The 27,806-nt window shown below is 38.0% G+C and overlaps 1 protein-coding gene across 2 annotated transcripts; it reads right to left on the minus strand.

The window, feature by feature from the left end:
• Positions 1 to 1,327: 1,327 nt before the first annotated feature.
• Positions 1,328 to 27,531, minus strand: ABCB10 (ATP binding cassette subfamily B member 10). 2 transcript variants are annotated; one of them, XM_030035026.2, is made up of 13 exons: positions 23,384 to 27,531; positions 21,940 to 22,140; positions 21,393 to 21,595; positions 19,627 to 19,761; positions 17,870 to 18,016; positions 16,940 to 17,075; positions 14,360 to 14,455; positions 8,732 to 8,941; positions 8,363 to 8,442; positions 7,089 to 7,269; positions 6,802 to 6,845; positions 5,244 to 5,278; positions 1,328 to 4,632 (listed from the first exon to the last, which is right to left on the minus strand). In XM_030035026.2, the coding sequence occupies exons 1-13, from the start codon at positions 23,568 to 23,570 to the stop codon at positions 4,341 to 4,343; spliced, it is 1,947 nt and encodes a 648-aa protein (XP_029890886.1). In that variant the 5' UTR covers positions 23,571 to 27,531; the 3' UTR covers positions 1,328 to 4,340. The 2 variants fall into 2 exon arrangements, with proteins under 2 accessions (XP_029890886.1, XP_040984205.1); XM_041128271.1 differs by lacking the exon at positions 23,384 to 27,531 and adding an exon at positions 22,758 to 23,361.
• Between the last annotated feature and the right edge of the window lie 275 nt (positions 27,532 to 27,806).

The following is a 27,806-nucleotide window of genomic DNA, read 5'->3' on the forward strand; positions in this document are numbered from 1 at the left end:
TAATGTAGTATCCTTCTATACAGCCTTCTCTATTTTACTCCATGCAGTGATGCTAAATCATGTTACTGTTGTTTCATCAAGAAAAACAAACCATCCAAACCAGAAAATGCACGCACAAAACACGCAAATGGGGAAAAAACTGAGTAAAATTCAAGTTGCTGTCCACATTGCCCAACATCCGTGAATGGTGACATTCAAATTATTTTAAAAACTGAAAGCTCCCCTTCACATCTCGTTTCTAAAATATTTAAGATGATGCAGCGTGAGGCACTAGTTTTTTGCTAATTGGATCCTGCACACACTTTGTTACACTTCCTCAGGGAATTACTTGGCTGCCTTTTGCTGTCCCAGTCCTGTGTTAAGAGCTCCATCTTCAGGAGAGAGGATACAACTCAACCTTTAAATTTCATTTTTGACAGCGAAAGCTGGCTTATGCTAACTATATCGGTTAAAGACTTAACCAGTTCTTGAACTGGGACTCATGTGGTACTTGTTTTTCACATGAAAAGGCGACTGTCCAGCAAGCAATTTCGACAATACTGACCTAGTGGCAACTTGAACTAAGAGAATGGAAATAGTGGACTGACTTACATTAAAGCCACAACTTCAAAATATATGGGATTGATAATCTTTTTATACTTCTGGTTTTGATTTATTGATTGATGGATTGAAAAACAGTGTAGAATATCTTGCTTGGGTAGACTAGCCACAAATAGCTGCCTACTTATTTAGAAAGAAAATTAGTTTGAAAGGATAGCAGCGATCAAACCCCATCATCTGCAAAGCAAAACAAAATTGCCATGTATTGGTTAACTGATTGTGCCTTATTGGGACTATGCAGATGTTTAAACAAAAAGATGTGTATACAAGATCAGTAACATTTTCTTCTTCATAACAAATGTATTGTCTTGCTCATCAGAATACAGAATTCCCTAAGAGGTCAAAGTATTAATCCATTGGTTCACTGCATCATGAATTTAAGACCTTTTACGCAACTGGAAATACTTCTCCCCATTCCAGACAGCTGAAAACGTTGAGCTGTGGAAATGTGAAGGCAGAATTAATTGGAGAGACCACAAAGGCAGGATGTTGTCTTCTATTACTCCCCTAACTGGAGTCTACTCCCTTTTCAAAGATTAAAGTATTGATGGAAAAGAGGCTCTCTGTATCAGAAGATCAAAGCAAAAAGTTGCATTAACTACTTGAAAGCTGAGCTGGAAGAACTTTAGCTCTTTCAGAGATGCCGACCATTCACTGCATTGATGATGCTGTGACCGATACTCTATTTAAGCATTAAAATAAATAGTTTAATAAGTAGTTTAAGTAATAAAGTTATTCAAGACACTTTATTTTCAGTATGTTATTTCTCTCAGGAAAACATTCATGCTGTCAAGAATCAGAAAACTAATTAGGAACACAGTAAAGGGATTAAGCGTACATTGAGAGCTGACCTGTCATTTGGTCTCCAAATACTCAACCCTAACTAACACATTCAATTTAGCAAGGTAGTTTTGAAAGCCATTAGATACAGTATTTAAACCCCAGAAGTCATGACTGAGTAGCAGAAGTTAAGGAAGGAAATAGTTCTGGCCTCCAAGGCAAGAAAGGCAGTATTACTAAAAGACTTCAAAATGATGCCCATAGGTATCAACTAAAATATGGCAACTAGTGATAGAAACTGAAAAATGTTTATATTACATATTTGATATACATGTGTGCATGTAAAGTTAATTACATTTATTTTTGAATGTCTGGGAAATCATCTTTACTACTTTTCTACACAGAGAAGATATGTTTAGGCCAAAGTTGAACACTAGCGTGTGTGGCATAAAAGAGACATGGTCTTATGTAATGTGCTGCACCAGGGCTACACGGACACTTTGAAACCTCTAACAATTCTGAATAAGGTCTGGCCTTTCTTTCAGGAAATGTTGGATAAGTTTAATTTGATTTAAATTGTGTTTACCTGCAGTCAAAAGAATTTCTGAGTACCTTTTGGCCTCTGGAATACACTAGGAGTAGCACAGCTGTGTTTTGAGCTGTTAATACCATCCCTCATGGAACTGAACCTCTTTGTACTGACAGTAGCTTAAACAAAACAAATAGCAGAAATGCAGTATTACTAAAAACTGAAGGGGGCAATGATGGAAAATAGGAGTCAGTGACTCTGAGAAAGTTTGGTTTATACTTCTTTCTGATGCACAGTCAGATATTCTCACGTTAAGTCTTTTCTACGTTGCAGAGCCCATTTTTGTCCTATGGACCATGGTATGCAAGGCTGCAGCATGAAATAGTGGTCCTTAGCAAAAGATGCCTATCAGGATTGTTAATGATACACCAACAGTTTCCACCTTAGACAGGAAGGTCTTCAACTCTTGTAACAAAAAGAATGCAATAGTTTAATTTTTCTCTTTCTCACACTTTTTCCTCATTAATCTACCAGGGCTCCTACAGTTAAAAAATGCAACCATACCCAGTGTTGACTAGCACTGCTGTGGAAGTATACAGCATGCCACATGCACACATCACGTACATCGCAGGTGCGTAAACCACAAATCTGTAGTTGTCCAGCAAAGCTTTCTACTTGCAGATTACTAAGAAACTCTGTTTTCTCACCTCGTTCAGGTCTGTGGTTTGTTCTAAGGAGTATTTGGAGTAGTTCTAACCTGTATAAAGTCTGTTATCCAATGTACCTGTTATGACAGACATTCACCTTTCAGTGGACTAGAGCTTTTCTGTAGCTTTTCACTTTTCGGTAGACTGCAACCCTGCCAGAACAACTAATGAACAAAAGACATAAAACATTAATTCAGTTTGGCTGCAAGTAATTCCTGTAACCTGTGTAAACACATGAATAAAGGGGCTCATTGCATCTCACATAAGGAGCGATTACATGAGTAAAGATTAAAGTTCAAGCCCCTCTAAATACATTATAAAGAGAATAATTGGTAGTCAACACTGAAATTAAACACTGAGTCAGTGGCATTTTTGGCATATCTTTAGTACAATATCTGCTTCTAGTAAAACTATATCAGAAGATAAAATTACATCTGGATGTAATTTTCTTTTCATTCCCTAGCACAGGCATCTCTTTAGTGTTTTCACTATGTTCCACAAAATGCCATTAATGGCATATTAGATAAACATCTTAAGCTTGCCCAGCACTAGGTATCTCACATATTGCCAATAAAGTTTTCCAGCAACAAGTTTTCCTAGCATGGATGATTTTTAATGTGACCTGGACATTTTCTAGCTTTTTTAAATTACCTTGTGGGGTTTTGCACCTTCAGAAGTTTAGAGAGATTCCGTTGGAAAAGATTCTTTAATTAGAAACATGAAGCCTACTCTTTACTGCTAAATGTACCCTCCTGCAGTTAATCAAATTAATGTAAAGCTCTTATTTTACTAGTTGTCCTTGAGAAGGTAGTTTCCTGGTTGTCCCTAACAAGGCAGTTAGGCCAAACTCGGGATTTCTATGAATGAAATTTTAAGCAACAATAAAAAACTTACATAAGCCTTAAAAAAGGACAAAAACTTACATATGTAAGAGCGCATGCTTTTGAATGTCATCTTAGAAAGGAAGTGAACCTAAAGGACTGGGAAAGTAGGGAAGGGAAGAAAATGCATGCAAATTTTAGATTTTCCTATGCTGACTTAGTATACTAATACACTTCCTTTGTCCTTATGTAAAGTCAGTTAGGTTTTTTGTTTGGTTGGGGGTTTTTGTTGGTTTTTTTGTTTGTTTGTTTAAAGAACTTTCCTCCAGCTCATGCTTCCATACTTGCTAAAATGTGTTCTCATATGTAATTCTCTACAGTAACTGTAGATGGTGATCATAATAAACTTTCAGATTTCAGAACAAATGGTAACTGAAAGGACAGTGCAGTGGAAGTCAGAACTTTCAGAGTACGTTAGTGTCATGCATTTTTGAATTCCAGCATTTTAAGACTACTGACAAGCACAGAAAGCAAAAGTTCCTTGAAAAGGGAAGAGACAATGATATGAAAATGGTAAGATTGTCATTTAATTACCCTTAAAATACTGAATTTACTTGAGAATGCAGCACACCATCGTACAGTGCATTTCAGCAAACAAGATTCTAAATGGTCTCAATTAACATAACACAAAGGAGAAAAATCTATACACTGAAATTATCTCAATGTGATAGACATTTTAAAAAGTTGCAATAATTATTAAAAAGCTTTCAATAAAAAGTTTAAACACATTTAAGTTTCAAAAGAATATTTTGTACATTTTGGAAAAATATAACATTTACTTTACATAACTGAAACATAAGTTATATTCTTTGTAGTTTGTAAGCTTCTGTTATTCATACATTCTCATACATTTTCTTTTAATACATGCTTTTCTCTGGATTGTAAATCTAATGCAAAAGTACCATTATTCTGAAGAAAAGCTTGTTTCTGCATTAGTTTCCTGAAAAGTCCATTTGGATTTGCAAGTAGTTCCTCATGTTTTCCACATTCAAGAATTTTACCCTGGCCAAGGACTGCAACAAAATCAGCATTCTGAATAGTAGACAGACGATGAGCAATAATTAGGACTGTCCTCCCTTCCATCAGCCGGTCCAGAGCTTCTTGCACTAGATATTCATTTTCAGCATCCAAAGCACTAGTATGAAATGGGAAGCGGGGAGGGGAGAGAGGGGGTATTTGTTATTTTAAGACAGCTTAGTTTTGTATGCAATAGGCTTATTTTGCTAAAACTGCAAACCCTTGCTATTGTTGGTGAATATGAACCAATGGAACTGCAGGAAAGTTTCAAGAATATGCTTAGTGCACACATCCAAGTTATATGCATTGCATATTCTCATATGCAAAAACGTGCATGGAGAAATAACACTAAATTAATTCTGTGAAAAAAAGTAAGTTATACTGCAGTATAATCATCTCTTTTACACTAAGATCTTCATTTAACTAAAGATACAAAAAAGCTTTAAGTAGCTGTTTCAAAATCAATTTACATATAACAAATTTAACTCCATTGAAAATTACAACACAGTGTACCAGCTATCCTTTCCACTTTGCATAAACAGCTTTTATCACAGGTCTCCTAACCAATTCACACTTTCTAGAAAGCACATTCTTTTTGTGGGTAGAGAAGAATAAGGGGCTAGGTAATTTTTGCAAGGGCATGCAGAGAAAGAAAGAAGAGAGAACACCTCCCAAATCTGCGTTTTACAAATACATGATTTCTAAGTTTCTACTTCTTTTCTTTCTTACCTCGTTGCTTCATCTAACAGAAGAATTTTAGGATTCTGAAGAAGAAAGTAAAATTGGTTATAATAAAAATTAGACAAGATCTGAATATTTATATCAATAGAGAACTGGATTCATACAGCTTAAAACTCCAAGTAAGTGTACTTACTTCATCAAAAGAACTGAGTGTTGTTCAAAGTATTACTTTTAAGAAGTCTAAATGCTAAGAGGACAAAACAGAAACAACACTCTTCCACCTTCAAATTTTCCAAACTAAAGTAACAGAACACTATTACCTGATAACTATTTGAAAGATACAAACTAAAGGTGGGAGATGGTTCTTAATGCATACTTGGCAGCACTGTGGTCAAAAGTTCAATTTCCTATTTACTGCTCTTATGTGGATCTTTCACAGAGGCTCAGCTACCCTCCGCTTGCAGTCTGCTATATATAACTGTCTAGTAACAAAAAATAACAAAAACCTACCAACAAACAGTATTTCACTGACAGATGAAATACGTAGTACTTAAGAACTAGCATTTAAGAAGTCTTCCCAATTAAATTAAAAAAAAAGAAATAGCTAGTGCTCAAATCCCTAACATGCTGCTTCTGAATTACAGTACATAACCCAAACTTCCTTGATAAAGTTGAGAGTAAAAGCTTTAGACTTTATCTGGAAGACAAAGGACTCCATTGCACCCCCAATCACATATATATCAACTACTCACTTATTTTTTAAAACTTTTTTTTTTCCCCTAAATAAAGTCTCTACTCCCATGAACTGTACTTGACATGAAATGCAATCAGCTTTTCAGCATTCGTGGGAAAAGAGAACTGGTATAATGAAAAATTCCCAGGAATCTAGCAGAACTGGGCATGCTAGGATGCTATAGAGACCCGTGCGGCTTAAGGTGAATGTAAGCTGGGTTCAGCTAGGGTCAAAACTTCCAGCTGAGCATCAGCACCAAACCTCCTCCCTGCGAGGCCCCGTGGCTGTGCCTGAACTAAACTCCCTGTCCTTCTGATCCTCAGAAGCCTCCTCAAATTTGTGCAGCACAGAGCCCACCCTAAAGCTAGACCCACGCCAACCCTTGAAGAAAAAAATGACACAACATTGTGCCTGAAATAGTATCTCGTCCCAAATCCAGAGCAGCTCCCCTCAAAGCCAAGACAGGGCATCTATAGTGCTAGTAAGCTGCAACCCGGAAAAATCAACCCATGAATGATAAAGGTCTGAACACAGAGACAGAGCTGTCATATATGAGTTTACTAGCACCACATTCTTAAAGTCTTCCTTCATCCTAGACCTGATCTTATGAAAGTGAGCCATTATACAATGATTTACCATCAGTCTTGGCAAGAACTATGAAAAAACATGACTGAAAGATAGGAAGAAGTACTTACATAAGTAAATTGTCTTTAGTTAAACCACTCAGCCCTTTCAAACTTCCTCATTAACATAAAAGATATAATTTTCTTTTTAAAAATCTTTTTCTACCTCTCCTGTTGAAAGACCTCCTCCTTTTTAACCCTTCCCACCTCCCCACAAAGTAGTTATATAGCTCTTTGGGTACTGGCTTACCTTGAGCAGAGCTCGAGCAATTGCAATTCGTTGCTTCTGTCCACCTGGGGGAAAAAGCTCAGTAAATTGAAGTAGGAAAACATATGTAAAGTAATTTTAACTGAATGCCTGGGCTGAGCAGAATTACGCACATGTACTTTAGGGGGTGGGATGGAGATGAAGGAGGGATTTTTTTAATACTTATGGCAGACTATGACTTGGAGAAAAAACTAGTAACAAAAAATAATAGAATTTTTACTTTACTCTATAGCATCCAGATTTTTAAAATAAGCAATATAAAGATGTACCTGAAAGCAAAATGCCTTTTTCTCCAACTAGAGTGTCAAAGCCTTTTGGAAAATCTCTGATAAAACTAGCAGCATTAGCTATTTCAGCAACTTTCTGAATCTCCTCTGCAGTCACAGTAGAAGGATCCTCTGCACCATAGGCAATATTTTCAGCAATAGAACAGGAGAACAGAATTGGTTCCTGATAAATTAAAAAACATAACTAATATGGTAGAGATCTGTAATCACATGCATGTATTGTCTATATCTCAAATAACATAAATCCCACTTACAAGACCCAGCATTAATTTCTTTTATATCCATACAAAAGAATATGTAAGCTAGAGTTAATTGAATTAGAAACAAAAAACAGAGAAGAGGACTGGCGGATAGGACAAGTGATGTACAATGGGAAAATGTCTTAAACAAGGTAAGTCTGCTCTGTTTATGAAATAGAGCCATGCTATAGTATGAATACCAGTATGAATCTCCTACTGGTAACTCAAGGGGAATACTTACATTCAAAAAGAAAAACGCTAATGTGTCCACAGGAAAATAATTTTTGCACAAAAGCTTTTGGTGACACTATTACATAAAGTAGATGTTTTGAAATGCAACATGTGCTCAGTTATCCTCATGCTTTTAACCAGAACATCAACCTAACAGTTAATTGCACTGTGAAGCACCTGGGGAGAAGAGGGAAGGAACATACATATTCTAATTGTCAAATAGTTTATTTTTAAGAGACCATTGAACATCTCTCTGTACTTGCAGAGTTTGGGGGTTGCTAGGGTGGGGGCAGTACAAGATTAAGTGCCAACAGTGCTGTATATTCATGCTTTCCTAATGGAATTGTGTTTGCCTGGAAACAACACAGAGCACAGGTGGTCAGTTTTCAAACGGTTGTGTAAAATGTGATTGTGTAACTGCCATTAACACAAAACATGATTAAATGTTAAGCCTTGTGTTACTTTCTTCAACAAATCATAGCAAACATCAAGATGGTCATACCTATACAATTTGCAACAATGTACTTTCCAGTCTCCACATGCACAGTTTTCTTCTAAGCTAACACTTTGAATCTCTGTAATTATGTAAAAACAGACTACAGAATAATGGGTCTAGCTCTGAATACTTATTTTTAGAACAAAGCATGCACGACAGCAGTTATGGTGACATGGAGGGATTTCACTGAGAAGCAAGATTATATAGTTTTAAAAAGAAGAGAAGTGAGGCACAGCTAGTTGATCACACAAAATTATTTCATTCACTTACAACTTTTTTTTCTTCCTTACCTGACTCACTGTTCCAATCTTTGTCCTGAACCACAGTGGATTTAACTGACGGATATCAAAGCCATCAACGGTGATAGTACCTTAAATTAAGAAACAGTAAAGTCAAATGTGTTTGACAAGTACTGAAAAGAGGCAGAAAGAACAGTTGAGAATAACGACCCCTGAGGAATCACATACTGGTGGATCAGAAATGCAAAGCTATACAGGCACCACCACAAGGTAACGAATCATACACCCCAGCAGGAAGCACAGTTCATCAGTGGAACAGTCACATCAAGACGTCAAGCACAGGAAGCCCGACTGTTTGTAAGGTGTATCTGAGATGCAAAGCACCAATTGTCATGAATGAGAGCAACACACAAAACATACCTGAGATAGGATCATACAGCCTCAGCAGAAGGGATACGATAGTTGATTTCCCTGTACCACTTGGGCCAACCAGAGCCATAACAGAGCCAGCTGGAATGGAAAGGCTAAAATCTTTGAAAATGGATGTTTCTGGACGTGTTGGATATGCAAACTCAACATCCTTGAATTCCAAAGCACCTTTGAACGTGTCTTTGCCTAGTGTGATTCCCTCTATATGAGAAATAATAAAATACAGAAACGTGAACAGAAACAAAAATCAGCTCAGCCCTCCTAGAACTTGCTTTACAGAAACCCAATAGAAATATCTATCTCCATGTTAAATCCAGGGATAGCTGCAAGCCACAACTCAGGACCACAGGGATTATATTTCAGCCATGACTGAATCAGTGTGGTACACCAGTGGTTCCTGAATGTAATTTCAGGTTGCTCACCAGCAGTGAAGCTGTAGGCTACCTACAGCAAGAGGGAGAATTTGCATCTTGCTAATACCTAACAACGAACAATGTTCACTTCTAGTAGAATTATCTGAATTTTTAAACATATTATGAACAATTTAAGTTTTGTCAATTAGGAGCAATGAAATAAAATGGCATTGTTGAAGGCCAAAGTCCTGTTGCCATAGAACACATGCAAAAAAATAAACATTGCAAATCATTTACTGCCCTTTCATCAAGCCACAAAAGTCACCTGAAACACCCTCCTCTTTGGATAAGAGCAGTTCCCTCTCCACCACCTGTTAACTGGGTAGCTTTTAAGCTGTCACTGGAATAAAGTTGCTGCTAGGTTTGTTGCATTAATGGCCATTTTTTAGGGTGGTTTTTTTAAGTGGAAAGTATATTTAATAAATTCAGGACAACAGTATATTCAAAGACCAATCAGAGGCATAACGCTTAGGCAACAGTTCACTGAAACTAAAATTTCAGTTTGTGAAATACCATAACAAACCATCATGAATGAACAACTGCCAAAGTTAAATAAAACCAGCTTCTTTCTGGAGCACAGCACTGGATTTAAACAATTATCTTAAAAGAATATCAGTACTAGAAAAAACTTATAAATAGGTAAGACAAAGAAACACAATTTCTTCAAGCCTTGTTAAATCCCAGCAACACATATCCATACAAAGCAAACTAAGTGGACAGTGGTGCTGCGTTCCCAAAGGATAGAGTCTCACTGACAAAGTTCCTACCAGTTTTGTGAAAACTGGCAGCACCAGAGCAATAACCGAGCAGTGTTTGTTCATGCTGAAGACATGCAACTCAAAACCCTTAATTCTGTTCAGATGCAGCACACAGGTAACCCCCAACTAGCCACAGCATATGGTCGCACATGCCCGTGTTTGGTTAAACAGTAACTGTGGATAGGAAACACAGACACCCATCAGTTGCAATCAAGATTTCACTACTCCTGCAGTTCCTAGACCAAATAATTTATTTTGCTTTCTTTTTCGCAGATTCCCTCCTCTTCTCCAGGCTTTCAGTTTAATGGTAGTAGCATAGAAATGGCAAAGGCAAGAGCATACAATTTCAGACTCCTTCCTTGACTTTAGTCCATGGACATACACATTGTAACTTCTTTGTTAGGTAAAAGCACAATGGCCTGTAAACCTCCCTTTTGGAAAAGAATGTATTTGCTAAATTCTGTGCTAGCAGCATAATCTTTACTATTACCAAAGTAACAAGTAATCGCTTATCTTTATTCTCAGTTCCAGTTATTGCACAGTCTATTCCATGCCCTGAAACACTGAAATCTACTGCAATACAGGAAGTCTGGTACCACAAGTCCTTCCTCTACATATTACTGTAAAAATATCTAAAAGCTATATACAGGATTGTGCTTGTTTCTTGTTTGGATTCTAGATACAGGAAAAAAATACATTATAATTTGTTCCTGAGATATCTGTTGTCACCAACAACAGCTGGAGTTCCGTGAAAATAAAACCTAAGTAGCCAAGAGAGTAGATGTTTCAGGTGGGTTTGGACAGTAGAGAAATAGTCTCTTGGCTTCATTGTCTGATGTGCCATTGTCGTGGTTTAACCCCAGCCAGCAACTAAGCACCACGCAGCCGCTCACTCACCCCCCCCCCACCCAGTGGGATGGGGGAGAAAATCGGGAAAAAAGAAGCAAAACCCATGGGTTGAGATAAGAACGGTTTAATAGAACAGAAACAAAGAAACTAATAATGATAATGATAACACTAATAAAATGACAACAGCAATAATGAAAGGATTGGAATGTACAAACGATGCACAGTGTAATTGCTCACCACCTGCCGACCGGCACCCAGTTAGTCCCCGAGCGGCGATTCCCCGCCCCCACTTCCCAGTTCCTATACTGGATGGGACGTCACATGGTATGGAATACCCTGTTGGCCAGTTTGGGTCAGGTGCCCTGGCTGTGTCCTGTGCCAACTTCTTGTGCCCCTCCAGCTTTCTCGCTGGCTGGGCATGAGAAGCTGAAAAATCCTTGACATTAGTCTAAACACTACTAGCAGCAACTGAAAACATCAGTGTTATCAACATTCTTCGCATACTGAACTCAAAACATAGCACTGTACCAGCTACTGGGAAGACAGTTAACTCTATCCCAGCTGAAACTAGGACAGTATCAACTATATCAACTATATCAACTATAATTGGGTTCTGAGACTAAGGTTTATATCCTTTCCTATTTATTTAGTTTATACTGAAAGGAAACTTAAAAGAAGCTTTCTGCAAGCCTATGCTACGTGGACATCTGAAACTTTGTCTGACTTATGTTCTGTCTATAAAATAAAGATTGTTTTCTGGATGTCACTATTGGTGTGATTAAACAATTCAATACCTGCAGTGGGAAAGACAACTTCTGCCCCAATACTGCTGCTTACTCTGCACTGTTATCACTGTAAAGGTGAAGACCACTGAAATAATCCAAATTAAAAATAAAAAAAATCCCACGCTGCAGTGTGGCACTGGATGTCATGGCAGGAAGTTTAAGCCAGCTTCATTGGTAAAGACAAGAGTGTGTAACTATCCCTTCATCAGTCAGTTGATGGTTACCTTTTGGACAAAGGACCTTTGGACCTTTTGCTATTCTAAGTCTGCCTCCATCCACTGGAGACAATATTACTTTTCAGTGCCTAAGTCAAGTCTATGCACATTGAAAAGCATCCTACAGACAGGCTTGCAGCTGTGAAGAGAAATGAGACAGAGGCCAACTGTGATTTGGTGTCCATCAGATTAAGAATCTGAGGAATTCCAGCGCAGGGAGACAGAAGCAGAACAGAAATTTGAAGCACAGCATTTCAAAAGAACCCCTCTGTAGTAACCAACTCAAAAGATAAAACTCCATTCTTTCTCTGCTGCTGGGGCAAAGAAAGCCAACAGGATGCTGGGTTGCATCAACAAGGGCATCACCAGCAGAGATAAAGAAGTCATTATCCCACTCTACTCCACGCTTGCCAGGCCACACCTGGAGTACTGGGTTCAGTTTTGGTCCCTGCTGCACAAAAAAGATGTGGACAGGCTGGAGGGGGTCCAGAGAAGGGCCACAAAGATGATCCAAGGACTGGGAAGCCTGCCATATGAGGAAAGGCTGAGAGAACTGGGTTTGTTCAGCCTTGAGAAAAGCAGGCGTAGGGGAGACCTTATCATGATGTTCCAGCATTTAAAGGGTGGCTACAAAGAAGATGGAGACTCCCTTTTTACAAGGAGTCAACTGGAAAAGACAAAGGGTGGGATGGGGGGGAGAGGCCAGGTAATGGGTACAACAATGCAAACAATCAGCCACTGGAATAATCTCCCCGAGGAAGTGGTGTATTCCTGTATTCCCCAACATTGGACACTTTCAAGATTTGGGTGGACAGGGTGCTGGGCCATCTTGTCTAGACAGTGCTTTTGCCAAGAAAGATTGGACCAGGTGATCCTTGACGTTCCTTCCAACACGGTATTCTATTATTCTTTACAGCCAGAGCTCACTCAAAAAACCTGTTAGGTCTGTTGGGTGTTCTTTTCTGACTCTGACTCTTAGAGCAGCCCTTACAAAGTTTCCAAATCAGAGGACCATATAAAACTCAGAGAGAAACTAGTGTTGACAGCTCACCTGGACTCTGCTATATTGCATTTCTCAACAACATACAGAGATGGTGAACACTGATGTACGACTTTTGCTAAGTGGGATGCAGGCAATTAAATAAAACAGCAACTCACACAGAAAGTATCTTCTACAAGCAGCTTATTGAGCTACCTTGATGGATACAGGCGAACGCTCTTTATACAAAATACGCTCAGTACTAGAGGGCGTTGTCTAGCTTCCAAACAATAAAACTGTAAATAAGGTGTTGCTGGCAATGTATTTTTATTTACTATATTGAAATATTATTAGATATTAAAAATATTTGCTTGTTCTATTTAAATAATTAAATATTATTAAATATTATTTTAATTATTAGTAGTATTTATTTTTTATATTTGTTTAAATGTTACTATATTTAAATACTTATTTAAAAGGCAGATTTATAGAGGAAGTTTGCATATCTTCTTTTGGGGATTTGACTAGTACCTCAGCAAGCTTCCATAAAAAGCAAACTTCCATAAAAGTCTAACACCTCTCAAAGGTGAGCACATTCTTCTATAAACATACTGATAAAAACAGATGTGATTTCAGATTCACAAACCTATCTTTAGGCCTAAAGCATCCCATGAAAAGAATTCAGATGTGAATGACTGATTTGCCACAAAAATTGGTTGTTTCTCCTCACACAACCAATAATGTCAAACTTGATTAATAAAGGACATTACCTCCTCTTCAAAACTTCCTTGTTCATACCTAAAGAAGGGAGAAATGTGAGTAGTGCTACTGTGAAGAGAGGGGTGCAATCATTCCAAAAGCAACACCTGCCGTACTTGCACATCCACACTCTCCCAAGAAGCTGGAGTCTCCACCTCAGCTCCACCCCTTCCTTCCTTTCATTTCCCAGTCATGCCTCAGTCCCGCTATGGCTGAAGAACTCAAAAATTCAGTTTGGCATGTGCTGCTGAAAGGCCTCAAACTTGTGCTTGCAAATTAGGTTTCAAATCAACATGTCTCACTGAGGAACTGTTTTCACTGGATCAGTATGAACCGTTTAAACTTGAGACACTCTTAATGAAAAACACCTGGTTTTGAAAGCGTCTCTTTTCAGACTGCTAATTTCTTAGCCATTAGAGATGTGCGTGGTAAACCCTTTAGTGGAAATATGAGATACAACCATCTCAGAGCTCCTCCCTCCCCTCCTTTTTCTTCCTTCCACTCTTTTCACTCTAAAGCTGATCCAAGAGACAGTGGTGATGACATCAAAGACATATTCCAAGAAGCTAGAAATGAGCATGTCCTCAGTTACACTTTCAAAGTAATATATTTAAAACCATATTCTGAATTAATTAAAGAAAAAAAACCACCAAATTTTCAGCTTCTAAAATTTCTGATTAAAGGAACTTTTCATCATCTGTTTCATAGTTAAGAAAATTCACAAGAATTACCACTGTATCTAGTTTCTTTCAAAAGAATGTAAGTCAGTACTACCTTTAAGTACAACACACATCCTTCTGAAATACTGGTGACCAATACAAGAAAAATCAACCTATGAACAGTAACAAAGCAAGCACCCACCATTAAACGGAAGTTGGGGCTTCCTTTCAATAAGTTCCCAAAGACGTCCACCAGCACCTAGTCCTTTCATCAGCTCAGAATAAAAGGAACTTAGACCTAAATAAAAAGCAGAACAGTATTATGCATCCGTAAGGAGTGGAAGACACAGGAGGCATAAAATTTGCATTATACTTTTTGTCACCAGCACTGAAGCATCAAATGTGTAGGGGATCTTTTACTCCAACACACTATCAAACATGTTGATTTAAATCCTATCTAGTCTCACTTGAGAGCTACCAATAACCCTTATTCACCATTCTTTCTTATATCTGTAAAAGAAATCATTCTGAAGAAAAAAGAAGAAAATGTTAATACACTTAAGCTTGCATATACTCAAAAGCAAAGCAACTCTTTTTCATTCATCTGTCAGGAACAACAGCATCCAACTTTAGAGAAATAGCCTGGTATGCAACCAACTAGGACAATTTTTAAAATCATTCAGCAGAACGGAACACTCTGAATGCCCTTCTTTGTCAGACAGGGTTATACTACTACAGGGGAGCCTGGCTGAGTCAGCCACAGGGGAGGGAGGGCACAAAACCTAAGGCTGAACTGACGCTTGAGAAGCTATGTGGAGAATGAACGATGTAAAGAAATATATCTCCCAAGTCAGCATGCTTCAAACATTACTGGAGAAAGCAAAAGCTAAGGACAAGGCCTGCGTATAGCACTGGGTCCCAGCTCTTAGCAGCTGTGTGAATCATCTTGGAGCTGGCTTCACTGAAGGGCTTTCCGGCTGAAATAAACACAGAAACCAACCTAGAACCAAAAATGAAGTAAGACATAAATATAAAATGTCTTATTTCTTCAGTGTTTGTGTGTCTTTCAAAACAGAGCAACCAATTTTAAAAACTCTGAATTCCAACAGAATAAACATACAGAAGAAACCACTTCCATCTTAAAATGCATATAGCGTTAAGAGTGATTTCAGGAGGGAAGAAAACCCAAGGTATATTAAAATAGGTTTACTGGTTTATTCTTGCAGAGCAACAAGCCCAGCACAAGGTCATGAGTCTGTAAGTGTAGACAGGGCATTTCATCATGCTGCTGCTGAGGACTATCTGAAAGCTTGCAACACAAAGCACCAGCCGTGGTGAGAAGCTGTCTGCTTGGAAAAAAGAGCCAAAGCACCTACATCCTAGAGCAGAGCACAGGGGAGAAGGCATGAGCCTCACAGAGCACCTTGAAACTGAGACACTGAGGTTTGCAAATTCACAACCACTCTTAAAAAGCATTATATAATAAGGACAGCAAATACTACTTAGAAAATGTTTTTTTAATTTTCATAACCTGTGTTCACAGTGTTTGATAGAAAACATAGAAAACTGTTACAACAAAAAGGGGCAAAGTCCCAAATTATGCAGTGAACTTCACAGTTCATTGCATGAACTTCCATATGTATTGATGATGACATAGCAAGCAGACTTAGCACTTCGATGATTTACATGCCTTGTAGGTGTCAAGGAAGGCAGGCTTCTTGTGGCAAGACACCTTTACTTCAGAGTCCCCATGAGAATAAGCTCTGTACAGAACTGTATTCTTCAATAATCTTAAGTAGAATTTAACAAGATGTTTTTATAGCAAATAGAAATTAATTCAATGACATTTTATCAGTGCTTCTAAACTTATTCTTCATTTATTTTACATTAATTTGTCCCATGTTTTCACAGTGCCATGTATCTGTCTGTTGACCAAACTTGGATGATTTAAGCAGAGATGAAAGGGTTTTGGTAGTTGGTATGGGTGCCACTGGAATTTTGATATTCAAGGAAGCAAGTTTTGTGAATTTTGCCTTCAGGCACATCTTTGTGCTTCCCACAATATCAGGCTTAGTCTTAGAAGAGTACAGATGAGCTGCATTACCCTGCCAGTCTATCAGACGTAACAGACCCATTTTAAAGAACAACCCTTCCAATCAGTTGTCAAACTTCAAAATACCTTATCTTCATTTTTGCCTGTATGCAGTAGTAAAGACTGCTCTGTCAAAAAGATGAACAGTTTGTTTCTGGGCCAGTAGATTATAGAGCCTGAGCTTCAAAGGAGGAGCCAGTCAGTAAGGAAAAACAAAAGGTTAGCACCAGAGTGTAGTGTTCTGCTGGCACATTGTTTACTCTTCCAGCTCAAGACACTCTATACTGAGTTACAGCTAAATTCTACATGTCTTTCTAAATAGAGTAAGTTTAACACAGACCCACATATTTTGTAAAAATTATAATACCAGTATTACTTCTTTATACAATATACCAAGTATCTTAATTTAGACCCAAAGAAAATTAAAGTAATATGTATCTGTCACATACACACATTGAAAAAAATAACCTCTGTATTCCTTTGGGAAAATGGAAGGCTTATATTAAGATTAAGTTATAAATTATTATTTTCATTAACTCTTCAGAAAAAAAAATTATGTATAATTTCTTGGGAAGATGATTTGGAAGAAACTTTTGAAGAAAGCCAGATCTTTTAAGAGCTTCTTCCCTCCCGCCCCCATACTGACTGTAATGCTTTGAAGTGAAGAAAATCTAATTTCTCATTCCATACCTCCAACGCTTATTCCAACCCAGAAAGCATACATTAGGAAAGATGAGAGTTCACCAACTGTCATGTAGGCACTGCCCATTAGTAATCCTCCTTTGTATAAGACTGAGAGGACAATTAAGTTTCCTGAAAGGCCAGTCTAAGGAAAAAGAGGAAAAGGCAGATTTGTCACATGTATCTTAAATTTCAACCTCTAAAATGTTGCTTCAGAATTTTCCTTCTAATAAAAGAATTCCCATATTATGGGTATCTAGATTTTTAGAAGACTGATTTAAATTTAAACAAAACCAATTTGAGAGCAAACCAAGCCAACAGCCAGCCAGACATCCACTGGCACTGCACTGTGCTATCCAACAAGTGCTCAAAAAGCAAGCAACTCTTTTCCCCACGCCCCCCCCCCCCCCCCCCCCCCAAATGGAAAGGAACACCAAACATTCTCAACCATCATTAAAGGAGAAGAGTTGATAGTCTGCAGTTACATTGCAGTTTTAGAATACTGTTAAGCAAACTCACTGCAAGCTGTTATGGAAAAATGCAATCCCACCCTCCCTCCCCGACCTGCGCACTCCCCAGCTTCTTTTGCATTGATGCTCATCTCATCAGGAACACAAACCTGTAAAAGACTAAGGGTGGGGGGAAAGGTTTCCACTAGTTTAGTTCCCCGAATAGGAGGTATGGGCTCAGATAAATACTCCCAAGCTAAGGGTGTGGGGCAGAAATAGAGGCTTAAACTGGCTTTATCATACCACTGAATCTTGAAGCGCAGTTTCACAGCAATTTAGACTGATTTAAGTCCAGTCTTCCCACAGTTTTATGTAGGTTCAATTTACACTCAATTAATTTATTTGCGGATTTATAAGTACCTTCATGAATTTTAAAATAATCGACACTTGGCGAAACATGGTTGGTTTACTTTCATCAAAATATACTTACTGCTCCAAAGAAGCCTGCCCGAGCTAGTGCCTCTTTTTTAGCCAGTTGTAGTACATAATCAACTTTATTTGTATACTTTCCCACTTCAGCCACTTCTTGTCCAAAAGCTCGAACTGTTCTTATGTTTCCAATACGCTCTTCAGCTAACTACATTAAAGCAAAGAACAAAACAAATATATGCAGACACACAATTTGGAATGTTCATATTACAGAACATTTAAAAGCTAAACAAGTATCACTACACTAATCTCCAAATACATTCCTTTGGACACCACTGGAAAATTTCTTATGCCCTCCTCTCTCCACCCACCCCCCTCTTTTTTTTTTTATTTATTCTATTAAGTTGAAAGTAAACTGCATGCCCAGACAGTTTAAAAAGAACTTCAAGATTGCCTTAAGTGCTAGCAGAGATAGAAAAATATAAAAGTAGCATTAAAAAAAACCCCTTAATTTGATGTGAACAACACACATAAGAAAATTACTATTCACAATAACTTGCAATAGCAACGTGGGGAGGGGAAAAATAAAGAATATTCTATCCTACACTAAATCATGCAAGAAAGCCTGCTGTTATTTCCTGAAACAATTCCACTCATTTGATCAAAGCAACACTGGGAATTAATTTAGCCCAACTACTAATATCTCATTTCAACTCACTATTTTATTTTAACTTCTAAACAGCAAAGTATTAATTCTAAAATTACCTCAATTGTAACCAATTAGACTAAGATGTTAACAGACACTGTGATGGTCTTACAAAAAACAAGGCCCCCTTTTGTGAGTAAAAATATGATATAAAAATATAATTCTCCTTCTTCCATCCCCCATTCAACCTGAAAATTCAAACGGAACACTAAAATTGCTTGTTCATGTGAAGTCCCACACCTGGTTTGCAAAGGCATGAGCTTCCCTTCAACACAGGATGAGGAAGATAAACAGAAGAGGGCTAATCTTCCTTCTGCACAGTCAATTTGCAGAAGTCCTACAAAGGACATGCCAAGTTTAAAACAGCTGACAATTGTGGTTATTTTAACTGGATTTTTCCTAATTATATTTCTATGCTTTTTAATGATGTGAGGAAAAGGTCACTATCACTACTCTTCTCTGATAGTGCTTTGCAATATTTCAGTGCAGTCAGCAAACACAATGAAAGCCGCTCTACAACAGCCTCTTTAGAAACAACAGCTTCCTCTACTTTCCTCCCAAATATCTGGATATGTGCTGAGATGCCCAGAAAAGCTTAAGAAATGTAAAACCTCATAAACATTAAAGAGCTGACAATAAGGTCAGATGTCAAGGATTCCCTTCAGAGAAGGGCTTGCTAGCAAAGTTTTCTTAAAAGACAGAACCATCTAGGATGCTTCTGATGGCTTCAAACTCATAATAATAGTCCAAGAAAAGTGTTTTTCAAACCCAGGTACCAAATTACACAGGACTTCAAAGGTTGATTTTTTTATGCTCTCACAAAGCTAAAGCCTAACCTCTTTATCCTTTCCTACATTTCCAAATTCTCAAGGCCTGGTACCTCCACATTATATTGTTATGGACAACCAAAGCACCGTTGCTTTTGAGATCTATGAATAAGTGTTACTGATGTTTACCTTTCATACTATTCAGGTGCAAAACTACAGGCTCAGCATGGCTTAGGGCAATGAACAGTACAATTATCTTCAGAAGATCTTTAACTTCAGAGATATTAACCTAAATACACTAGAGCAACTTTGAAGTTAACTAGAAAGCATCTGTTAAAAGATTACTTGTGTTGCTTCTGCGAGAGAATCTTGGGTCATTTTAGTTAGTTTTCGCAAGTATCTTCCATAAATCACAGCCAGGACAGCCAAGGGTGGCACAACGCTCAGAACAAATGCAGCAAGGCTAGGAGACACAAAAAACTAGAAGAAAAAGGTATGTGTCAGGGGTGATGACTGTTCAGATTTAAAAAAACCACTAGACTACTGAAGTGCAACTTGCCTCACTAGAGTTTTCTAAAACTAGTAGGACTGTAATTTAGTGCTGCCATGCTTTCATTTATCATGTTTTATTTCTTCCAGACAAAATATCCATTCCTCCACAGCATTTGGGATGTATCCCATGGTTAGAACAAAGGATTATAAGCAAAGCGGTCTGGATTTCATTTCTTGCTTTCTCACTGGTTTGCTGTGTGGTCTTAGCCAAATATCTTAACCTGCCAGTAAACAGGCCTACTAGGAAATCTCTTGGGGATGCTGAAAGACATAAGCTACTATATAGTTTCTAAAGCACTTACACAACTTTTAAATAGACAGTGTAATGCAGAAAGTTTGAGTAGAGAAATATCGTACACTGCTTCTGGGTAACTGAGGAACAGGTGGAGTCACCAGTGCTCCCTAGCACCCACGAATGTTCATAACCTGGAATAATGGATTTAATCTACTGTTGCAAAACCTTATCACTTGTAACAATCATCATCAAAGCTCCTAAATGGGTTCTTTTAATAAGATTTATTGAAATTAGATCTAATGTGCTTTCATTTCATCTTGCTTTCAGTATTGAAAACAAAAAACTCCAGAAAAATTCAATATCAACTTAACTGACAGGCTTTATAATTATTTCATAATAATCTCTTCTTTCTGCGCAAGCTTTTATAGTCCACCTTTTAACACTGTAGCATGGAAGCATTTTGAGCAGAATGCCTTACATAAAGTTATTCTATTTTATCTGTGATAAGATAAAACCTTAGACTCTATTTGCTTAGATAAATACAGAAAGCCACAATTCTTATCAGTGACAAAGTATTAAAGCTTTAAAGCTTCATAATGGAAGCTCTTAACAGTTCCTAATAACATCAATATTGGAAGCTTATTTTTATTTTGCTATCTGTTTTTAACTCCAGGTAGACAGCAGAAATTACCACACCTTCATTTAAGATAATTGCCACCAACGTATCTTTTCTCAGATAAACCTAACAAAATTAATGCCACCAAAAAAGTCAAGGGAACTGATGCACTGCACTGAAGCCTTCATTAAGATGCTTCCTACCTAAATATATTCTTTACCGATGGACTAAAGCAGAAAGACTAACACTTATAAAAATCCTCGGCAGTAATTTGATATTCGGCGCTGCCTTTGCTCACCTAGGCCTTAACCAGAATCAACCAACACCAATGACTTTTACATCAGTCCCTTCACACCCTATTTTACCTACAAGTATGGGAACGTTATCACTGATTTTAATATCTTCAGTAAGAACAGAGTTAAGCTATTTGCCTACTATACTTTGCTTGATAAATTTGGGCAGCAACAGTAGTTCATTTCAAACCTTCATTCTCCATATTTTGGCCTGTGAGTAAACATCAAGTGGCTACAGGCACATCATCTATTGCAAGGCAGTACTTAAAAGTTATTGTAGATAACCAGTGAAATACACTTGTATCCAAGAACACACATTCAATTTCTGGACTGAATCACATTCACACATTACCTAACAGAACTGAAACAAACTTGAAACTACAAGAAGTGACAAGCAGGGAAGAGACCACCATACCATCATTCCAACCCCCACAGATGCCTGTGCTCCTGCCCGGAGCCCATCTGAAAGGTTTTCAGTCACTGAACGGCCCAAGAGGGCTGTATCCGAAGATAAGCGGTTTATCAGCTCTCCTGTTCTGGTCTTGTCAAAGAAAGCGGTTTCTTGCTTCAGAATAGAGGAGAACATGGTTGTTCTCAAACGCTTCACAATTCTTTGTCCTGTCAGAAACAGAAGTCAGTGAAGCATGGCACACAAGACTTTACACAGACACCAACAATATAAAAATCACGGGATTACGCAGCACTGAACAAGTCACATTACAGAGTTTTAATATACCAGAAGAGAGTGAGCTTTAAGATGTCACGTAACAGTAAATAAAAATGAACAATTATTCCAGCATACTTATCTTTGCACTATTAGTTTACCTTTGATCTGGTTATAAAAGCTACTGATTCCAAGAGGATCTCTCAGCCAGTGCCAAGAATTTATTTCAGATCATTAGATATCCTGACTCTGTGAAAAAAGGTGACTCTTCAGTACCACTTTTTGCTTCTGTTTTTACCTGCAGTCTGCATGAGGTAGACACGAGTAGCATTAGCGGCAGCACCACATAGAAAGATTCCACTCAGCAAGGCACACAGGCTGGTCAGGCTGTCAGTGAAGTCTTCACTGGGATTTGTATAAATAATGTCAATAACTTTCCCCAGAAAGAAAGGGGCTGACATGGTAATGACACTGGAAACTGTCAGAAAGCCAACAGCAGCTGCAAATCAACAAGGAAAAGGATAGGAAAATTATTCTGAATTTGCAGGATCATTAATAGTACATATGAAATAATTTTTCACTTGAAATTTCTATTAAGCTTGCGAGTGCCAGTATTAAATAATCAGCGTTCTTTTAGGCCTACTTCTGAATGGGTTATTTTAAGTCACTGTATAAATTAACTTGGGCAAGGCACATTTTAAGATCCTGAAAGCCTCTGTATACAATCAGTCCTGGAATTGCTTCTCTTGTCTAACCTCACACAGCACCATCCAACAAGGTCAACTTTTCACAGATGTCATCCTTAGAAAGCATTAACAGTTACCAAATTTTGCACATCTCACATATAATCCTTCAACTCCTGTTTGGTTTGGGTTTTATTATTCATGCTTGTTACTGTATTAAAGCTTCCAATGGTCTATTTCCGAGATAGCAATGGACTGAAGTAAAGATCTGATCTGAGAACCATCTAAAACATGCAATTTTATTGGGGGAAAAAAAACAACAAAAAAGCATTTGATTTACTCTTGACTGGAAAATTTATATACATTTGTTTTGTTTTACTCTTCACGATTGTTGGTCTAAAAGAAAAATAGCATAAGTTTGAATTAGAAGTACATTTGCTGATGAGCAGAGCTCTTGAATTCCAGTTGCAAGGTCAGCTGTGGAACAACCCATGTAACTTGGTTTGACGCTGTATCACAGAGAGTATGAAAATCGCACTGGACCAAGACTTAGCCTTTTGAACTTTAATCTGCAAAGAAATTTCTTGAGCCAAGGACACAGTTTGATTCTGAAAAGGCAAGCCAGGCTGAGAGCTAGGAAAAACCCCATCTTAAATGAAAACTGAACAAACTTGATATGAGAACCACTGAACCACAACAAACAATGCCATTTATACAGTATAATCTTCCAACAGCCAACCCCACACTTAAAGCAACCATTCATAGGATTGCTACAAAACTACTAGCAGATAATGCCTTTAAAGGCAAAAAGACACTGTACTGAAAATCCTGAAGTTGACCGAGTTTTAGTTCCATTCTAGTGAGCTTCTCGTATCACTTCCATGATGAAGACAGCAGAGAGCCTCCCAGCAGCACGTGGCTGTAAACAATATTTCTAACATCTGTCACAGATGGTTTGATACCTTTTACCACCTCCACACACAAGTGGAAAGCTTTCAGTTTTCACCTGGAAGTGTAAATACAGCTGTGCATTTATTCAGGGTACAAAAAAATGCATACCTGCCACCACCTGAAGCAAACACTTCTCTGCACCTTCATTGCAGTGCCCCAGAGCAGTCCTGGGACGGCTCCACACACTGCCCAAACAAGCTCTATCCTTGCTGTTGCATCCAACCTGCAGCCTGTTGTTCTTATTCAAGATTTCTTTGTGATCTTTCCGTTTTGTTACACTCAGGCCAGCAAGCATGTGAAAGATAAAGGACTCGGGTCCTTAACTTGAAGCTATAGAAACCATAAGAAGCCAGAGCAGAAAGGGAAAGACTTCCTGCTGACATCCTGCTTTCTGATGCCATCAACACATCTCATAAGTATATTATTTACTAGCTGAAACTTTGTAAGAATGAATATTAACAGGCTGGCTGCACTGATGTATTCAAGCTGTGAAGCAGCACGGAAAAATCCAACAAAAGCCAGGTCATCTCCTTTCAGGAAAAGCTGGTCTATAAGGCAGCTAGAGATGGTCAAAACATTGCTTATAAGCACAGTGCTGCACAGCAGCTCAGTCTCCACTAGTCCAGACAATTTCTCAGTTATGGATGGAACTGGACATATGAACTGCATATATAAATGTTCATTGAAGGAAGAGGATTGTATGGCTAAAAATCCCTTATGTCTCTGTTTAGTGGTACAGCCTTCCTGGCTTGGATTTACCTTCAGCTCTTCTTCATGGGTTTCACTGTAATTACTTCCAACAGCCTTAACTGAACTAAAAGCAAATACTAGTACATAAACCAAACTGAAGACTACTAAACTACTTAAACATTTGACAAAGTATCAGTAATATATTGGAAAATGCAGTCCTGAAGATGAAAGCTTATATCATCCAGATGTCACTTAATTTTCCCCTTAAGCAATATACCTGTCTTTATTAATCACAAATCACATGCAAAATAAGGTTCCCTAATTGAAACTCTCACTTTGATTATACCAGAACTAGAAAATAGCACAGATGCCAAGCTGTTGCTCTTTTTTTTTTTTTAAACTGTTGACTAATTGAAGAAATAGGAATCAGCAAATACTTGTTCTATCTCCTCATTCAAAGAAGAGCTGTCATTGTGATAACTGGCTAAAGGGAGGAGTATGAGGTGTTCAGCAACCAGATATGAAGACATTTCAGTGACACTGAAGGCTGTTACTGACAGAAAAAAGGTCAGAGTAAATTTTATAGTATTAGTTTCACATAGCTTACTCTGTTACTCAGAAAACTAAACAAAAGAGTGTATTTTGGAAGCTTTATTTTTTAGAGTAAATCTGTTTTGTAGGCTATGAGATGAAAATAAAGTGGAACTTAAAAAAACAGGGCTACTTCAAAGTGGCAACAGAAGCAAAGACAAGGCAAGCTGGCTGCAGCAGCAGCTGAGCAGTCCTCCTGGAAACGTTAGGCAAACAATTTGCTTGTCTACCTGCACAGAAATCCAGATCGCTGCACAGACAGTGTGATGTCTTTATCACTATTAAGATCAACACGCTCTCTGCTAAGGCTAATGAGGACTTGTTTCTTGACAGCAGATCTGCAACTTCATTTCATAGTAGATGTATTCGGGTGCAAAGAATTGGTCACCAACTGATAAACCAGGTCTTTTACAAGCAGTAATTGGGCAGAGCTATCGGAAACCTCTCTTCAGAACATGGACTAAGTGACTCCAGAGAGTCACAAACCAATTTTCTACATGCAAGAACACCACCAAGTGAGTGAAAATTTCTAATTTTGCTGGTTCTTACCAGAGCATACTTCTCACCCAGTACAGTATGTGGAAATGTTCAAAGCCGAAAAAAGTGCTTGCAAGCCTGTTGGGGGAAGGGCTATTTTAAACACAAATACATAAAAATTTGACCTCAGATGAATTAAGATCATTCAAGCCAATGAAGGATAAAGGACAGAAAAATAAGGTAATGATGATGTTTGGCAGTGCATGGTAACACAGCATAGTTTTTACTATTCAGTAAGGTTATGAATGTTACCTCCCAGAATCTTCTAAGTATTTTACCAGTTTCATTTGAAGATCAGGGCTGGCAGGTCACAAAACAAGCTTTGGATTTGTGAGAAGTACCCTTCTACCGGTAACCAAGAATGCCCGTCCTTTACCAGTTATCTGTGTAGTTTTATTCTAACACACAGCGACTTTTTTAGCTTAACACAGAATTTCCACAAGGCCATTGGGAGTGATGAATAAAGTCTACTGCATTCTATCATATGCATGCACAGAGATCGGGCTCTTCAGTTGTTCTTTTGTGGGAGAAAGATGCACTGATAAATTTTATATTTATTGGTTAGGTAAAGTCCATTTCCATTAGGTGAACCCTGGCCCACAAGGAATTTGTTTTGGATTAATATAGGGAGGTTGAAGGACTGGTATTAACCCTGCAAAGCGACAGTTCTGCAAATATTTATTTCAAGAGAGAATCTTCTTCTAGAGTATGCTGTAAGCACTTAAGGATGTTCTGTATAGTTCTACATTAGGTATGACTGGTGTGGTTTTCTTTCCGTCTTAAATTCATACATCATATCTGGACTGCACCTATTATTATGCAAGAAGAACCTTTTAGAATCGTCCTCCTTACATTATTAAGAACAACTGTAATACTGTGCTCAGAAAAAAAATACAGTTCGTGTCTGACAGCATGGTTGTATACTGCATTCCTGGTGCATTCTGGAAAGCTGCTAGCTTTTTGAGTGGAGTTGTCTTAATTTGCAGGTATTGTCAATATACTGAATCTTGCAAGTTACTATTTCCAGTGATGATCACAGTTTTTAGAAAATGTTTATAGGAGTATTCTATAGACAGTCTGATGTGGTTATTGAATCTGTGGTGTTTTTTCTTTTGTTATTTTTTTTAAGCACAAAAAAGCAGTTCGGGTTTTCAAATGGCAAAGACTGTTTTCTTTGGTACAATAACAATACAGTTGCACAACTTACTGAAAATATCTTCAAGACAGCTCGTGAAAAGGCTGGCATATTGTGGGTCATCTGACTGACCAGGATTATACAACAGTTTGGAGAAATTAACAGTTGCAGAAAATGGCCGTGGGACAGAATTAAACAAGAGAGACAAACAATACCTTTGAGATAATATCTCAAGAACGAGACTCGTGTCCAGGGTTTAGAGGGCACAGTGAGATATCAGCACAGGAGCGAGCTCCAGAGTATCAACTGGTGACATCTCTCGTGCTCAGAACACTTACACGATGCAACTTACAGAAGTCTATCACCTTGAAGAAAGCCTGCTCTTTGAATCGTGAGGTGTTCAGGATTGACAGAGATCACCCTCGGTAGCTCCTCGGTGAGGGTCCTATGATCAAACAGGACAGACCTGCCAGGAGTCCTTTGCTATAGAGCAAACAAAATATCAAGGAGCCTTTACGGAGTAGGCTATAGAGGGTTTGTCAGAAGAGCTTTCAGAGAAGATATTTAGTAAGTGCCCTTCCAGGCAGAGCAGAACACAGTGATTTGAGGAAGCCCAAGAAAGGGAAGAGCAAATAAGACTGCCACTTTCCACAGGAGAGAAGGAGGAAGAGGTAGCAAGGCACACAGCCTGACGGAAGGGCTACGCAGGGCTGTGCAAAACCTCTGCTTGAAAGCAAAGATGGAGGCTTGACTCTGACTGTAAGCAAGTATCTTCACTTTCTCTTAAGAAAGATGGTATCTCTATTTTACAAATTGTTATTATCACTACAAACAGTACCACAAGCTAGTCTTTTTAAGACACCCAAAAGCAGCTCGTCGCAAACAGGCCTGTTTAAGAACCCATTGAAATTTTTCTTTTTCAGTTTTTTTTTTTTTTTGCCATTGTGGAAAAATATTTGGAGAACTCATCACCCACACACAAAATGTAAAAGCAGTTCAGGGTGGGGGGAAGGGGAATGCTATAATTTTTATTTCTAAAAGCTTACTATCCTGTCAAAACCCACAATAAAAGGATGGCTCATGTAGCCAGGCTAGAATCCTCTGAATGTTTTCAACAGCTTCCCTGGACTACTGTTTCAGGACAATGCACCAGTCTGTAGTTCAGATACAGCAGAAGTATAGGGCTTATTCAGAAAAGTAGGAAAATCCTAGTAATTCCTGTATTTTAACATATTATGTTAAAATAGCGTAAACCATTAATTGTGCCCTCATAGAATTTAGTTGGAGATATTTAGAAAACAGAATTCCTTTCAAAGACAAAGTATTTTAAAATGTCTGTTGTATTTCTCATTATACTGATTTTCCTCTACCCGTAAAAATCAGCCTTTTCTAATCACCAAATGTTAGAAAGTAATAAAATAACTCTAGGTTTCCAGGAGAGAGTATAGCTTCTTTTTTTTTACCGTGCATTTAAAATTAAAGCATTTAACTTGTTCATATCTATTTTGTGTAGAAGACAGTCTTTGTGTCAGACCAATCTAGCTATGATTCCTTCTATCTTCACAATTTACACAAATA

This window comes from Aquila chrysaetos, chromosome 13 (assembly GCF_900496995.4).
Source record: "Aquila chrysaetos chrysaetos chromosome 13, bAquChr1.4, whole genome shotgun sequence".
Lineage (NCBI taxonomy): Eukaryota > Metazoa > Chordata > Aves > Accipitriformes > Accipitridae > Aquila > Aquila chrysaetos.